Below are 15,320 nucleotides of genomic sequence, written 5' to 3' on the forward strand. Positions count from 1 at the left end.
GGGGGGGGGGGGGGGGGGGTTGTTGTAATTGAAGAAAGGTGAGTAAATAGGTCAGCCTGATTATATTATCTGTAATTTAAGCTCTTAGTTTTCTTTAATCATTTGACGGTGGTGGATCCTACTACAGGGATTTGGTGCAGGGTAGAGGATTCTGATTAGGTGGTGATATCAGTTTAAAAGTAAACTATAAACACATTGAACTGTCAAGGCATGGCTAACATTATAGTAGTTGCAAAGTATGATCTATCAAAGAAGTTTGTAGTTTATCAGACGATCTTCATTCGTTTTGAATTTGAATGTTTGGGCAAGCAGTTATGCCAATTGGGGGCCTGCATCATGGTAGACTTGGCAATCCTGTGATTGATATGACGTCCTCTGGATACATTGGTGAACCTCAAGTTCATTTTAGGAATCCCAACCTGACATGGTACGCTAATTATCTCTATATATATGAGAAATTTCTTTTACAAGTTGCAGTTCCTTCTTTCCCTTCAATGCATGAGCTCTAAAATAACGAAGTTCTTCCTTGAGTTTTGTCCAGGTGATAGGTATCCTGTCAGTTTGATGGATTTTTAGCGATTAATTAATGAAAGTTGTGGAGTATTGTACTCATCAAGAGGCTCTCTCTTATAAACTAACCAAAGATTGCAATTATGTCATAGTTTTCTTGGACTAAAAATAAAATTAGAGGCTTATAGATTATGGCCATATATACTTCGCTTATGACCATGATTCATCATTGTCGTAATTGATTTTACTTGCTTTCTGCAACAAATTTCAACTTTTACATCAGCACTGTATGATAGGGGAAAAGGTTCAAATAACAGTCTTTAGCAAATGATACTGCAGCACTCATTCTCCTGAAAGTCAATGTCTTTTAAATTGAAGAAAATGAATGGAAGTGTTACTAGGGTCCAGAAAAGATGATTTAGAAAAGCTTGTTGAGCTTTTCTGGAAGAAATAGAATGGCGAGATGATCTCACTGCTCCTTTATGTTGCCTTGTCATTTGGTTTTTTTCCTGTTTAAATGGTTGAATATTTAAACGGGTATGCTCTTTTTGCTTCTTTCTGTTTTCTTCTTATGCAGACAGTACTTATTGAAACAAGTTGATTTCAGGATTTTCATTCTTGCAGATATCTTTTCTGACACTAATGGTTAAAAGAAGTTTTATTGTGTTGACTTAGTTGCCACGATAATTAATCTTGATTTTTCGTCTGTGCCATTTGACGATGGTGTGACTTCTCTAGGTTACCGGTTTTACCAGCTGCTGCTGCAGCTGGTGGTGCCACATATCATCCTCCCTGTGTTGCTTCTGATGGCAGCTGCTATGGTAATTTGACAACGCCTTTTGTTGATAATGCTAGGTGGGTAGCAATGAACTACTCCTTACTGTCTCTAATCGCTCTGCACTGGCTACTATGTCTGAAATATGCTCTATAAATTTTCTTTTCCTCTCTTAACAGATTAGTTATAGCATTATCTTTGATAGCATAAAGTTCGAAGAATCTGTGATTCTGTCAAGATGTTGTGTAGCACTGAAGGCATGGTTAGCATTAACTTTTTACAATCTATTGAACAAAAAGAGATTAGTAATGTTCTTCCAGGGGCAAAAGCAAGAAAAGAAAAAGAGAGAGTGATTGTGGTCACTGTTGGCAATGTGCTCGGGTTTGCCTCTTTTGCTGCTATATAGCTTTGTTTTCTTTCTATTACGGTTGTCAAAAATTGATCTTCATGCATGAGCAAGTTAAAAACTGTTGACATTTTACCCAGAGTATTAACAATTTTTACTATTGGTAAATAAGATGTACTCATGTTTGCAAAGCTGCAACTGATTAGAATTGTTATGATATGAATGTTTTGTTTGTCTTTTTAAGTTTTATCAATAATCTATTCATGTATTCATGTTGGCTTCTCCAAGTAGACTATATTGCATGCGAAATTCCAAATCTTCTGTGATCACTCTGGTTTGTTCTATTGCATTGCATCCGCATACATTTTACATTATCTTTAAACTTCTTAATTGAATAGCATGTTTTAATCTGCTAAGCTCTAAATGCAATGCTTTTCCCCTTTTTGTTTCAGTTTAGATTCCTTTTTAAGGTTTCCCTAACCATTCTCTGCTTTCCCTGGAAATCTACTTTCCTTTCTATGTATAGTTGTCTCCCTGTTCCTATTGAGCTATTAAATTTTTAAGGATATCAGTTATACGTGAAGCAAACCTGACTTGCTGAGTATCTCTGCAGTTATGCAACATGTACATCCATACCCACTAATGAAGCAGTTTCATCTGGATCTAGTAATGGCAGTCTGCTGTCTTTGGAGACTGGTTAGTTCTGAGGTTTGTTCTTTTGATTGTGCATGAAGTGCGTATATTCTTGCTCTATTAGTTATTGTCCTCGTATAGGATATGTTGAGCAAACTGCAGAGCGAGTGAACAATGACTGTGGAATACAAAAGTTCAAGCCTACAAGGCAAGTGACTTTCTTTATGTATCTATCTGGATAGATGTACATGTCCCTGTTTCTTGTGGCTGTCTTTTCTGCAGGTATTCAAGGATGAACATGAAGGAGTGAATTGCATCAATTGGATGTTTATAATCGAGCAGCTCAGAGATTGATGGTTCTCCAATTTGTGGTCTTTCATTTCTTATATGTAAGTCTATAACATCTTAATGGTTTCCTTTGCTTAGCTTTCATTCCTTGTTCCCTGGTTTAACTAGAATTACTTCATGCAGCGGTTTATATTTCAAGCTGTATATCTGCAATCATTTTTTCCTTTTGGCTATATAAGCTTTTATTCGATTGTTTTCTTGATGCTGATTTTTTTACCAACATCCGGATATCTTGATTGCTTGAGTTGTTTAGAACTCGCATAGATTAAGGTAATTGGAAGGGAACCTATTGACGTCCAATTTATTAGAATCTTGATAAGAGCTTTGCTTTCTCATATGGGAATTCTTTAGCAACATAAAAAGGTTGATATAGGAATGGTCGCAATTAGCCATACCTTAAATATTATACATGGTGTAATTAAGATAATATACATTATGAACCAATTGATTTGATCTAATGATTTATAAGTATTTTAGAGGTTCCAAATAGGATCTTGTTTTAGGAATTGAAGACTTGAATAAGATGTTCTAATTTGGAGTGCACCCTTATACCTAAAGCGTTTATTTTTTTTTCCTTTTTGTTGTTAGAAGATATTTTAGAATGATGAAAATTTCAAAAGTTGCACCTCAAATTTTGTCATCCATATTTTTGCATCATGGGCGTGTGATGTTATCTCGTAGGCCTTTAGCCATCCACACCCTCCAAGCGACATTGCAAAATGATCAAGTCCCTGCGGCCTCCTCTAGTGTTCAAATAAAATATTTGTTCACAATAATAACTTTTTCGGTTGTACTTAACTGACATGTCATGCACTTTCTGCATTAGAATACTGATGAAAAAATGTTCTGGACATGGATGCATGCTCATCCATAGTAAGCTTGCTGATGGTACATTCGCAAATTTAGTTTCTTGTCGAGTTTTTAATCCTAGAAATGCTTATCGTCTGGGCCATTGGGTGCATACTCTAAATCGTTTTTTTTTTTTTGGTTTTGTTAAATGCAGCTGTACAGAACATAGCCTGCTAATTTTGTAGTTGAGGGAGCTGAACTATGACTGAAAACTGATTCCACAAGAGGCAGTTTCGATGTTAATGTAGCCTTTGCAGTTCAACTCATATACTACAGGAACCATTAAAATTTCGGATTTGAGATCTACAAAATCACGAAACTCCTCTGCTTGCTTTTATGTTTTCCTCTGTTTCGTTGATATTCAGTTCGAAAAATGATTTTTCTTTTGCGGAATATGAAGAGTGTCTACAGAGGGAAAATAAGGAACAATATCAACTGTCACTCCTTGAAAACTAAGCCTTGTTTTCCTTATCCGTCTCTCTCTTAACTCCTGTTGGTTTGCTGAATCTCCTATTTATTTTTGTTTTTAAGAAAAGTTGAGAAGGAACAATTTAAGGCAATAGATGCTATAATAGATGTTATCACTGGCGCTCATATACATTAGCACTGTGCTATATGAATATGAATGTTTTCTTCCAAAAAAAAAAAAAAAGCAACAAACTGTGCCGCTTTTGGCAAATAACACACCCCGTATAACTATGTGATCAAGAAAAGATGTTGAGAATGTTGTGCTATGAATCGGGCATTTATATTTATGGGTGGCAGCGAATGTAGCAAATGGGTAGTAGTAGTATATGTAAGAAAACCGGGAATGTCAACCATGTGATGATTTTCTTTTTCTTTTTCTTTTCTGGGAGTAGTTTGCTCGATATCTGCTGCTACTGTCGGTGGTCCTGACCGTTAGTTCCCTGCGTTTGAAACTATTATGTGTAATGGAAGGAAGATGCCTACGAATCTTGAAATTTTTACCGGCAGAATCGTTTCCTTCCAGTGCAGAGGCAAGAGGTAGAGGTAGAGGCAGAGGCCTGTAATGTTGTCCAAATTCCTACTATAAACTGTAAAGGTGGATAATGTTTCCTTGTATGGGGGTCTCAATCCAAGATTTAGAAAAGAAAAAGAATCAGATAATAATTTAATGGTTTAAGTTTGTCATCTTGAGGATGAGCGGCTAAACATGCATGGCCGCCCAGAATATTATTACGAGTACAGGATTCCAGATGGACACTGTAAAGAATGGGGAGCGCAACACGCCCTAAATATAAATAATGTTGAGAGTTGTGTGTTGCGATTATAAAAGTACAAGAATCACATGGAATTAGGTAGCCTTTCCAATCTCCGTAGCTTATCATTTCAACCTTTCAGCTTCAATATTCTTTTGGTTTGTAAGGCAGTGAAATGTGGAATTGGACCACTACATGAAGGGACGAGCCATGCCTCCTCGACCAAATAGCATGCCCCCTTCATCCCACTCAAAAAATAAATGCCTTCATCTTCTCAGTTTGTATTACTATGTATTGCTCATCTCTATCATCTGGTACAACATTAAACTCTGAGCTCTTTTAATACTATAATTAAGTTCAGTCAAGTAAAACTGCGCTTTCTTTTTTCTAGTGGGAAATCCACTTATTGCTTCCCCTTTTCTCCAGAGCCCAGACCCTTCAAAGCTTGGTGTTGTTCAAATTTCCTCGTGAACAGGAAGGAAAATATTTTAAATTGAAATTTATCCTCCTTTTTATTAGATTCGATAGTTGAGCAACAATTTTTTTTTTTTTTGTGTTTTCCCATTAACCCTTTTGTTTAGAAGAAGCAAATCTAGTCGATATTCGGGGTTTGGGAATTAGGTTCACCCCCCAAAAAAGATTATTTTGAACCATCAAGCTAAACACCCCCAAGTTTGATGAAGACATTCTGCACCATTCCAAGTTTCCCTTTAGCGCCTGGCTCAGCCATATTTGCATGGTCTTGTCCTCGATTCCACTGGGGGGGAGGGGGAACCGCGTCATGACATAAAGTTGCCGACAAGATACCTTTGTAAGTTTTGTACTAGTGGTGCCTAGAGTTAATGCTTCTTTTGCTACACTGCCCTGTTTCTGCAGCATTAGGTGGTGCACTCACGTTGCAGTAAAGACTAAAGAGCACTGATTGATTCACATTTACGTAAACATTTTAGTGATCCAGAAAACAAGAACGTTTGCCCAGAATAAACCCAAGTGGCGGTGCTTCCTCTTAGGCTTTTTAGTCACCAGAAACAGAACATTTGGCCCCTTAACTGTGCTGGTTCTCTGTCACCCACATTTCTTTGAATGCCTCCACATGAAAAATTGGCAAATCCGGCTTTGGTTTGTTGCACTTGCATGCCCAAAAGGTCATGTGACGAACACGTGCCCAACATGACTTCACCACTAACTTTTCTTTTTCTTCGAAAATTCGTCCCTTTCCTCCCACTAAAAGGAACCATCGTCACATGGACCAACCTGTTTAGAGAACAGTCCCATTAATCTTGTAGGAAAGAAATAATATACTATTATATTCAATCATCCAATAATTTCCAATCTCTTCTGAGGTCAGGGGGGGCACAAATAATTCAATGCCGCCTGTCCCCCTCTTCCCTATATTAATATTTGAAAGAATGAAGATCAAGACAAGGTTGCCAACAACTTCAACTCCCACTCACTGTTTTTGAATTATTACTTCATCCCATCACATCTCCCTCCAAGAGACTAACACCACCCCAAAAAGATAGTTTTTCTAATATCATATGTTAATGTCATGAACAGGTAGGGAAATTAGACTCGTTTAATCAAAATCAATCTTCATGTCTCCTTCCATGCTTTGGTTTATTCATCATGCAGACAGCTAGTGTATCCTTAATTTATGTACATATAAAAAAACGAGGGATAACAAAGGATGTGATGTAATTTGAAATTAAAAAAAGAGAAACTTGATTAGATATACAGCATATTCATCTATAGTTGATTATTATAAAGTTGTTTTTGATCTCTTAAAAATGCATGCTCAAGGCCATGCGCCATGATCATCTACCAAATGTACTTATACACACTACTAAAGATGCTTAACAAGTCTTTGGCGATAAATATATCTTCTTATTATTTCATAGCTATCATCACATGCCATGCCAGGTTTCAGCTGTCCTTGGCAATTTCTTGCACTGGTGACTGTGACCCCTGTTTTATTGCTTTCTCTGCCCCTTTATTAGTCATATGAAATAATAGCCCTCTTCACTTGCTTTTTTCAGTGTGTTTTTAAATTTTCTTTCATAAGCAAAAAGAATAGTCACATGAAACAGTGAATGCTCGCTTTCAAATCAAGCCAACTGCAAATCGCACATGAACATCCCTATCCCTCCCCTTCAGTCCTTATAGAATAATTTTTCAGGTGGATGCTGTCTTTATTAGTAGCTCACCACATGACAAATGCTGCTTGCGGTGAAAACCGAAGATAAGAGTGCCTTTTTGGTTTTGGGTTGTCCAGTGACCTTTTGAAAACTTTGTTGACTAGTGGCAACTCTTGAACATAAATTGGCCTTGAAGGTTCTTTTCTTCTTCAATAGCTTCATTAGGTTCTGTCTAGCTTTTGTGTCTCCCAAGAAAATTTGACCTTTAGCTTCCCTCTCTGTCTCCCTACATATATTATTATAATGCAGGGGGCGTGAAGTTTGCTTTGGTTGATTTTCGACATTTGGTTATGTATGCATGTTTCTGTTTCCTAAGTGAGTGAGGGTCAGAGAGATTATATTTGTCTTTGTGTGTTAGAAAATTTGGGAGCAATGGGAAAACTCAGTTTTGGCAAGATGCTAGATTGTTTATATCTGTCTTCAGGCTCATGCTCTTGTTTCTGCATGAACACCTTGGAAGATGAGTTCGAGAAAAAGCCATTGATAACATCTGAAAAACCCCAGTTGCTGAGATTGAAAGATGTCGTTGCTAGCAATCATCAGACCTTGGCCTTTCAACTTAAGCCTAAGGTAAGGTTCTTTTATCTATCTCTAATGTTTCCTTTATTCTAAAGTAGACCATATAGTCAATGAAAACATGAATAGCTAGATGGCTTAAGTAGAGGGTTGTCAATAAGGATCGAAGGGAATTTGAGAATCTTTTCTGTTGATTTAACCTTGCAGATGGTGGTACTGAGGGTATCAATGCATTGCCATGGCTGTGCAAGAAAAGTAGAGAAGCACATTTCCAAGCTGGATGGTAAGCAGCATATTCTTCCTTTATCTCTCTGATTCCACCCCCCCCCCCCCTCCCCCCTCTTTTTATTGTTCAAAAGATTCATCGTTCTACCTGTCCAAACCAAGAACTGCAATACAGTTCATCGGAAATTCTATATCACCGTTTTCACTACTTTTACTGCAAGAATGCATGAATTCCATTTTTTTAATCAATTAAGTGATCTCAAAGGACCTAACACTAAACAACAACAAATTATTCAAAAGCATTATAGCCGTTCATTGACCCTCTGAATCTTGTCTTTCTCTACCTTCCCCCCACTATACATCCCCTCTCTTTTAAATTGTGTTTTATCAGTTGTTTAACAATTTTCAGACTTCAGTAACCTAACAGACTCAAAAGTAAAGGCATAGATTGGCCAAAATGCACAAGGGTCATCACTCATCCATACAGTATATTGCTTGCGCTGCAATTTTTGTTTGCTTCTATGTATACCTTTTTAGTTTGTGTCTTTGTTTTATTACTGTAATGTAATTCCAGCCTGTTCCATGAAAAAACAGGAGTGACCTCATACAAAGTAGACCTGGAAAGCAAGAGGGTGGTTGTAATTGGTGATATAATCCCTTTTGAAGTGCTGGAGAGTGTCTCAAAGGTTAAAAATGCAGAGCTTTGGACTTCTCCTTGTTGATGGATGAACATCATTTTGCTTTCCTGTGCTACCACTGCACCTCCTAAAAACCATAGATGATAGAGAAGAAAAAGAAGAATCAACTTCTGTAGTATTACTAGGATTTAAAACATACAGTACTATATATTATTATAGAATTGTCCAAGTTCTTGTTGTCCTCTGTAGAGGAGAGTAAAGGAAGAGATCTTGGCCATTCCTTCAATTAAAGAGATCTTTTAAGTCAAATCTATCTTCTCTAAATTATTAAAAAGAAAAAAAGAAAGAACTGCACTACAGCTACTTAAAAGACTGTGTGTAAGCTCATCCAGGTTCTGCTTTGCTATCGTATTTTGCTAGCAGCAAAACAATATTGTAATTATTACTATATTTTATAGTATTTTATGTACTTTGATTTTCTTTTCTTTGCTGGCATAGATATAAAATTGCCATTTTGGCATCAAACATTGCCCCGTGGCAGTGGTGATTGATACCTGAAACACTGTTCGTTTAATGTGATTTTGTCCTGATCTTTGGAGGACATTTCATGTGTTTTTAAGAGTTTGATTAGTACAGAAATCGACCTGGACCCATCCAGGCCCAGATTCCATCCAACTTCACTATACTATCGTGCATGCAAAAGATGTGGCTTCGAATGGAACCAACATTTGGACCTAGTCTCCGCCTCATGGAAAGGCCAACCAAAAAAATGAAAAAAAAAAGAAAAGAAAAGAAAATCTAAGGTATGGTGGATAGTACTTGTTTTATCAGTTCAAGTTTTAACACTTGAATTTCATTTGGTGATTAATTGTTGATGGTGAAGAATGGAAATTGGGACTTGCTTATGTCAATCTCCTCTATATATGTATGTATACCTAGATATACAAAGAGAGTTTTGATGTGCAGGTCACTTCATGTGTGGCTATACTTTTTAAACGATACAGGCAAACGTTGCATGTGTGATGCGCCCCGACATTTTCAAATTTGGGCTTAAGTATTGGTAATCGCAGCGTCTCAGCCCAGCCATCCCCACTGTGTTCAATTTTATTTTAGAACATTTTACAACGTTTTATAATTATTATTGGATGATAAAATTCAACTTTATTAAATAAAATTCTAAACTTTAGAATAAAAATAAATAAATAAACAAAAATAATTTTTAATAATTAAAAATAATAAATTTAACAAATCAAAAGAAAATTTTAAATCGACTAATGAAAGATGAATAAAATTTTATGAATTATTAAAAAGTAAAGTGAGAAAGTAAAGAAATGGCACTAAATATATATTTGTTATTAAAAATTAGAATTTTTTTAAAAAATTAATTTATAATTTCGTCTAAAAAACTCAAATGAGTTTCTCTTCCAAACTTAAAATTTAAAAGCTAAACGCCTTATTTCTATTTATGCAATTTATAAACGGTACCAGACACCCACTAACATGAATGAAAGTATACGCCAAAGCAGGAAGGTTCTGCTTGTACTTTGTACCCTCGACCGGAGGTTCCAGGGCGAAAGAGGAAGTCTGCGCCCTCTGCAGCAAACAAACAAATCAAACTCAAGATTGCGAAATTTCATTGCCCAGAAAAAGAAATGAAAAAAAAAAAACAAAAAAGATGTCAATTTTTACAGCCAAATCTTATGGCTACAAATAGAGAGCTAGCTGCCTGGGACTGAGCTGGCCGTCGCACAATAATGTAAATGGAGGGTCCTCTGGCAGCTTCTCTGCGGAGTGGCAGTGGGCAGCCTAGATTATCTGACTATGACACAGTTCAATTGCTAATTAAGAGGATATATGGTATGTGTCAGGAATCAGGTTGGGTATCCGGTGCCACCAAGTTCAACCTGGGTCAAGGGTAAGGGGATAAAGGTCTCTTTTTCAAGCCTAAAATTATTGAGTCATGGGCCTCAAGCAAGAAATTATAGTACGTGATTGGGCTAGATAAATTGTCTTAAGGCCCATCTCGGCAGAATAAGGGCGGTGAAAAGGCATTTTGCATGTAACCTACAACGATGTCGTTTCTCTGCCCTTTACGGCTTTACCTCGTCAACACGTCATGTCGTCATCCAACTCTTAACTGCTGCTGTCTTTCCTACGTCCTTCTTCCTCTGAACTAACCTCGCCCCTAAACAACAAAACAAAAACAGAAAAATAGGAAAAAATATAAAGAAGAACAAAACCCTCATTCGCACCGAGCAAGGAAAATTGAGACCAATTTAAAGAAAAATGAAGAATTCTCTCTTTCTCTTCTCGCTTCTCCTTTTCATTATTCTACCCTTCTCCTCCCAAACCCAGACCCCAAATATCCCGAAACCGCCACTCACCCAGGCTCACACCGAGCTTACGACCTACGGTTTCCCAGTCGGTCTCCTTCCCGCCTCTGTCCAAAAGTACACTCTAAACCAATCATCCGGCCACTTCGCCGTCGAGCTTGGTGGCACGTGTAAGATCACGCTCCCGCCTGACAACTACCTGGCCACGTACTCCAAGCGGATAACGGGGAAAATTGACCAGGGTAAGATAGCGGAGCTGGACGGCATCCGAGTCCGGGCTTTGTTCAAGTGGTGGTCCATAACGGGGATCCGATCCAGTGGGGATAATTTGGTCTTTGAAGTTGGGATGGTTACGGCTAAATATCCAGCTAAGAATTTCGACGAAAGCCCCTTCTGCGAAGGCCAGCATTCATCCTCTTAAAACTAACTACTAAAATAATAAAGGTTTGACTTTCCGAACTTTGAAAAGTTTCAAAGTGCCCTTTCCCTCGATTTAATTTTAACTGTTCTGTTGGAAAACCTTGTAACTGAAGATTTTAGTGCTAATGGGGTTGCTTGTCTTTCTTTCTTTGGTACCAATTCTTTTTGTTGATAATTTCTTTGAAAGCGACATGTGACGCTTTTTTCCCAACTGAGGGATCAAAGTTTGTAAATTTGGTAATGGGTTTGAAATTTTCTGCCAATTTTAATGGACTAGTTATAATTGACCTTGAATAATCAGTTCGATTGTCTAATTTTGAAGCTTGCTTGAGGTTGAACACTTGAGTTTTAATTTTGTGCAATGAGATGTCAAATTTGTTGATTTAGGAGGATGGGACTGTATATATGAACTTGTAAGTTAAATGGGTATAAGTGGCTTTTTTCCAATAATGGTCTTTGATTTGGGCATATGCTAGTGTCAGTATGTGACGTTCTCTGTCTTTATTTTAGTTTGATGAAGCTTTTTTTTAATCTAAGCTATTGTCCAGTTATTTAATATAATAATTAGCCATCAAGAGTTATCTGGATTATGTTGTTCTAGCTGTGTTGATGTATTGAAGGTTGTCTCTTATTGCAATGCCACTTCCTCCCTATTGGGGCTTTTTTTTAATAATCTAATCCTGCAGTGTGTACATCATTGAAGTAGCTGACTTGCATAATGTTCACCAACCCTGTGATGCAGTAAAATTTGAATAATTTGGGCTATTAGTTTGTTAGATGTAAATGTGAACATATATTCTTGTAGAATAAGCTTATTTGAAGTTTGGTATTGTAATTATACAATGAAAGTGAAATTCTGTTGAATTTCCATGATCATGAACATCTAACTTTAATTGAATTGACCTACTGTGAGACTTTGAAGAAGAGATGAAATTTGAAACTGATGCTGAAGTTTGATCTGCTATGAAGGGCTGTGGAGAGGACAACTTTACCTACTTTATCTCCTAAAGTCCTCTTCTCTGGGTGGTAATGGAGACAGGATTACTAGCCTACTAGGCATAAATTGGGTTATATACGTTTACAAGTGGAGCTATTTTTTGTGATATTTTATTTACATAGTTTCAAATTGAAATGTCATGCTTTCAGCATATAGCTTGTTATTGATTTTGTTTGGGCTTCCCGCTTGAGTTAATCTTTGTCTTCAATGATACTGTTGTTGAAAAGTCAGATTATTGTGAACGGCGAGGATAAATTGATTTGCATTTCAAATGAACTATATTGTTTATAAACTAGTAATTTTATTGTATTAAGATTTTACCATGACATGCACACTGCATGAAACAAATTTTCAAGCCGTGGGAAGAATGTGTGAAAGATATCATTGAGTGGATCTTTTAGTGGAATAATGGATGAGGCATAGATAGTTTGATAATTTCTCATCTTGGCATTTGGTGTGAAGTGCAATTTTTCCAAGTTTTAATTGCTTGTCTCTTTTATCATTCAATCCTAACCTGCTACTTTATGGTTCTTCACAGGGCGTTGTGTTTGCTGCTCAGATTACATTACACATCTGTCCTCTGTAATTGTAAGATTTTAGTCTCATCTAGACTTAAGCCTACTGATAATTTTATCGCCCAGAATCTATTTGTGTATATGTACCCCGGATTTCTGCAGTAGTGTTATCTTCTCCTTATATTTGGTCCCCATTATTGAAGGTCTTGTGGATGTTTTAAAACTAGTTATGGTAAAATTCTCCCTTACTCCAAGCCTGTTCTTTTCTCTTTTGACCCCACATGGCAAGTTCGTAAATGTACTCATCTGAAAACCGATGTCATGACAATCATTACCTTTTAAATTGTGAAGAAGCTAGCAAGATTACGAAATTTCTGACATCAAAACCAACAAATTCGTGTTTGGTACATTGTCATGTCTTAACATGCTGCAGGAAGAGAAAATATGACCTGGTTTTTTACGCAGCTACCTGAAGGTATGTAAAAATTCAATGGAAACCAAGATATAATATGTTAGTAGTAGTTTCAAGGGTTATTCAGGTGGGTGGGTTGAATAGTTGGAAGGAATTACAGTTGACATGGGCAAAATGAGGGTTGGAGTTTGGTGAATGGTGCTTTGAAAAACCTATTTAACAAGTTTCTAGCTTAACTCACTTTCCAAGCCGTCCAAAATGCAAATAACAATTATACATACAACTTAATTTTCCCAATGACTGCTCCATGACCATGAGTCCCTCAAAACTTTCTTTTCCTGTCATCATTGTCGAGAATATGGAATCCAAACCACCCACCCCAGGTTGTCAATATGCTTGATGGTTTCGAATCATATAATTGACTCAAGGTCTATTCCTCTGCCTTTTCGAGTGGTTAATGATTTTCAATAGTGGGTGGGAGGACTCATTTCTTGTGTATATTACATATTTATATTACTAGAAGACTCTACCATAAGCAAGTTTATGTTTTACCAAAGTGTATGATTAGCTTCAGATAAGAGATTAGCGTTAGATTTTGTAATTAACACTTATTTATTGCATGATTATCAAAATATAAACTTGAAGCCTTCGCATTGACGGTAATAATTTGGAACAAATTAAAGAGTACCCGAACAAATGTGAAACAGCTACAAGGCAGCCGTGCTGAATGTTTATATAGCTATACTGAATAAAACTCGTTACAGACCATCTTTGTTTTGTTTTGTTTCATATCTCACGTCAAATATAAAACCAGGAAAAGAGAAGAGAAAACTGACAGCTACATGCAGGCATACTTGCAGTCCTCTTTAGTAGTTAAACTTCTTTGCCAGTGCTTGGCAGTAAAATGAAGTACTGCCAGGGAGGCTTCATTATTGTCCACCTTTTTCTTTTACTCCTTTTTGTTGGGCTTTTAGAATGAATTTCGGTTTGAAATCGAGGAGCTTTACGTCCATCAAGGTATGCCAGCTGAGATGGTGTGTGCCCCTAGCCATTGTCTTCTTGGGGTACGATTTTTATCTCCTGGACATTGGAGAGGGCTCATCACTCTGCAGGCTATGATTAGGTTGCTTACACTTTACCCATCACCGAATCTTTCATCGGAAATGTGACAAAATCACCTTCTCTATTGTCACCGCCGTATGGTACGCCTGCCCCCAGTCTCGCTGCCATGTATATAGTGTTTTTAGGACGATGTTTACAATGCCGGATACGAAGGGCTGATGTGATAATGTACAAAATATTTAACGTAATTCTAATTTATTTGGTGATGTGATTTTTAAACTAAAAAAAAATTATACCATTTTACATAAACAATTGTCCTTTCCATTTTTTCAATTCTTTTTACCACTTAAGTATATACAATTCTGTGTGGTTGTTTTCCCAAAAAAAAAAAATCCTGTGTGGTTGTGTTTAATAGGATGCCCTTACGTTACCTGGGATCCAGAAAGACAGATCCGTTAATCATGCACTACTGCTCTAACATGTGTTTTTAATAGACCAATCGATCAGATCTTTGGTTTGGCCGGGTAGAAAGTTAGGTGAACAGTAGCATTAAAAAGGGAGGTTCCCGTGAGTATTTATATATCTTTATAACCTGTTCAGATAAAGGCAATTGTCATATTTTCCGAATACCTTTAACTCAACTTCCATGCATTAAAATAGCAGACATTTAAAGCTTTTGCTGTTTTTGCAATTGTTTTTTCTCAAGGATTAGCTACTGCTACTGCATGTGTCATAAAATCTTCAATCCAAGCAAATGAATTCCTTTACAAGTAACAGGTTTTGCATTTAAGGAAGAACTATTTCACTGCACTTTTGCTCGCGAGGGATTGATTCAATAGATAAATTTATTCTCGTCAGTAAATGATTATAAATAAATATGATAATTCATGTTTTTGTATTTTAATTATGTTAATATCATTAAGATATGAAATATGATAAGATTAAATATAAACGTAATACAAATAATTATTCATATCAGTATCTGAAACACATCTATAAATACATTTAATAATTATGTAACACGATATGATTAACATATTTATTAAACGTGTTAGAATTTTATATAACACAACATAATTAATAAATATGATTAAATGATTAATATGATTTTTTCCTAACACGATTGATACATTTAACATAATTAATTTAAAATATTTAAAATTAAATATAATTTTATTATTCAAATTTAAAATCAATAATTATAATAAAATAATAATAATATCAAATATAATAAAATTTAGCATAAATAATATATATATAATTCATTATTAACATTAAACATGTCACTTATACATATTTAAACATGATAACATGATTAATTAAACT

General features: G+C 36.1%; 3 protein-coding genes across 7 annotated transcripts in view; all 3 read left to right on the forward strand.

Annotated features, from left to right (window-relative positions):
• LOC18588635 overlaps positions 1-4,055 on the forward strand; it is a 7,848-nt gene extending 3,793 nt beyond the window's left edge. For 3 of the 5 annotated variants that reach the window (XM_018128281.1, XM_018128282.1, XM_018128284.1), the window contains 5 exons: positions 313-427; positions 1,249-1,365; positions 2,245-2,327; positions 2,406-2,653; positions 3,616-4,055. In XM_018128281.1, coding sequence (XP_017983770.1) covers positions 313-427; positions 1,249-1,365; positions 2,245-2,327; positions 2,406-2,506 — 416 coding nt within the window. In that variant the 3' untranslated portion in view covers positions 2,507-2,653; positions 3,616-4,055. Of the gene's footprint in view, positions 1-312; positions 428-1,248; positions 1,366-2,244; positions 2,340-2,405; positions 2,654-3,615 lie in introns of those variants that run through there. The other 2 variants (XM_007013174.2, XM_018128283.1) reach the window with 2 other exon arrangements.
• Positions 6,789-8,780, forward strand: LOC18588636. The gene is made up of 3 exons (XM_007013182.2): positions 6,789-7,446; positions 7,600-7,675; positions 8,212-8,780. The coding sequence occupies exons 1-3, from the start codon at positions 7,249-7,251 to the stop codon at positions 8,337-8,339; spliced, it is 402 nt and encodes a 133-aa protein (XP_007013244.2). The 5' UTR covers positions 6,789-7,248; the 3' UTR covers positions 8,340-8,780.
• Positions 10,384-12,774, forward strand: LOC18588637. Its single transcript, XM_007013183.2, has 2 exons — positions 10,384-11,032; positions 12,544-12,774. Exon 1 carries the CDS (start codon positions 10,542-10,544, stop codon positions 11,007-11,009), a length of 468 nt encoding a protein of 155 aa, XP_007013245.1. The 5' UTR covers positions 10,384-10,541; the 3' UTR covers positions 11,010-11,032; positions 12,544-12,774.

The sequence above is a fragment of the Theobroma cacao genome, chromosome 9 (genome assembly GCF_000208745.1).
Source record: "Theobroma cacao cultivar B97-61/B2 chromosome 9, Criollo_cocoa_genome_V2, whole genome shotgun sequence".
Classification (NCBI taxonomy): Eukaryota; Viridiplantae; Streptophyta; class Magnoliopsida; order Malvales; family Malvaceae; genus Theobroma; species Theobroma cacao.

Coding starts and splice junctions, on each gene's coding strand:
- LOC18588636 (XM_007013182.2), top strand. CDS start 7,249: ATGGGAAAACTCAGTTTTGGCAAGATGCTAGATTGTTTATATCTGTCT. Junction 7,447..7,599: donor CCTTTCAACTTAAGCCTAAG/GTAAGGTTCTTT, acceptor TTAACCTTGCAG/ATGGTGGTACTGAGGGTATC. Junction 7,676..8,211: donor GCACATTTCCAAGCTGGATG/GTAAGCAGCATA, acceptor ATGAAAAAACAG/GAGTGACCTCATACAAAGTA.
- LOC18588637 (XM_007013183.2), top strand. CDS start 10,542: ATGAAGAATTCTCTCTTTCTCTTCTCGCTTCTCCTTTTCATTATTCTA.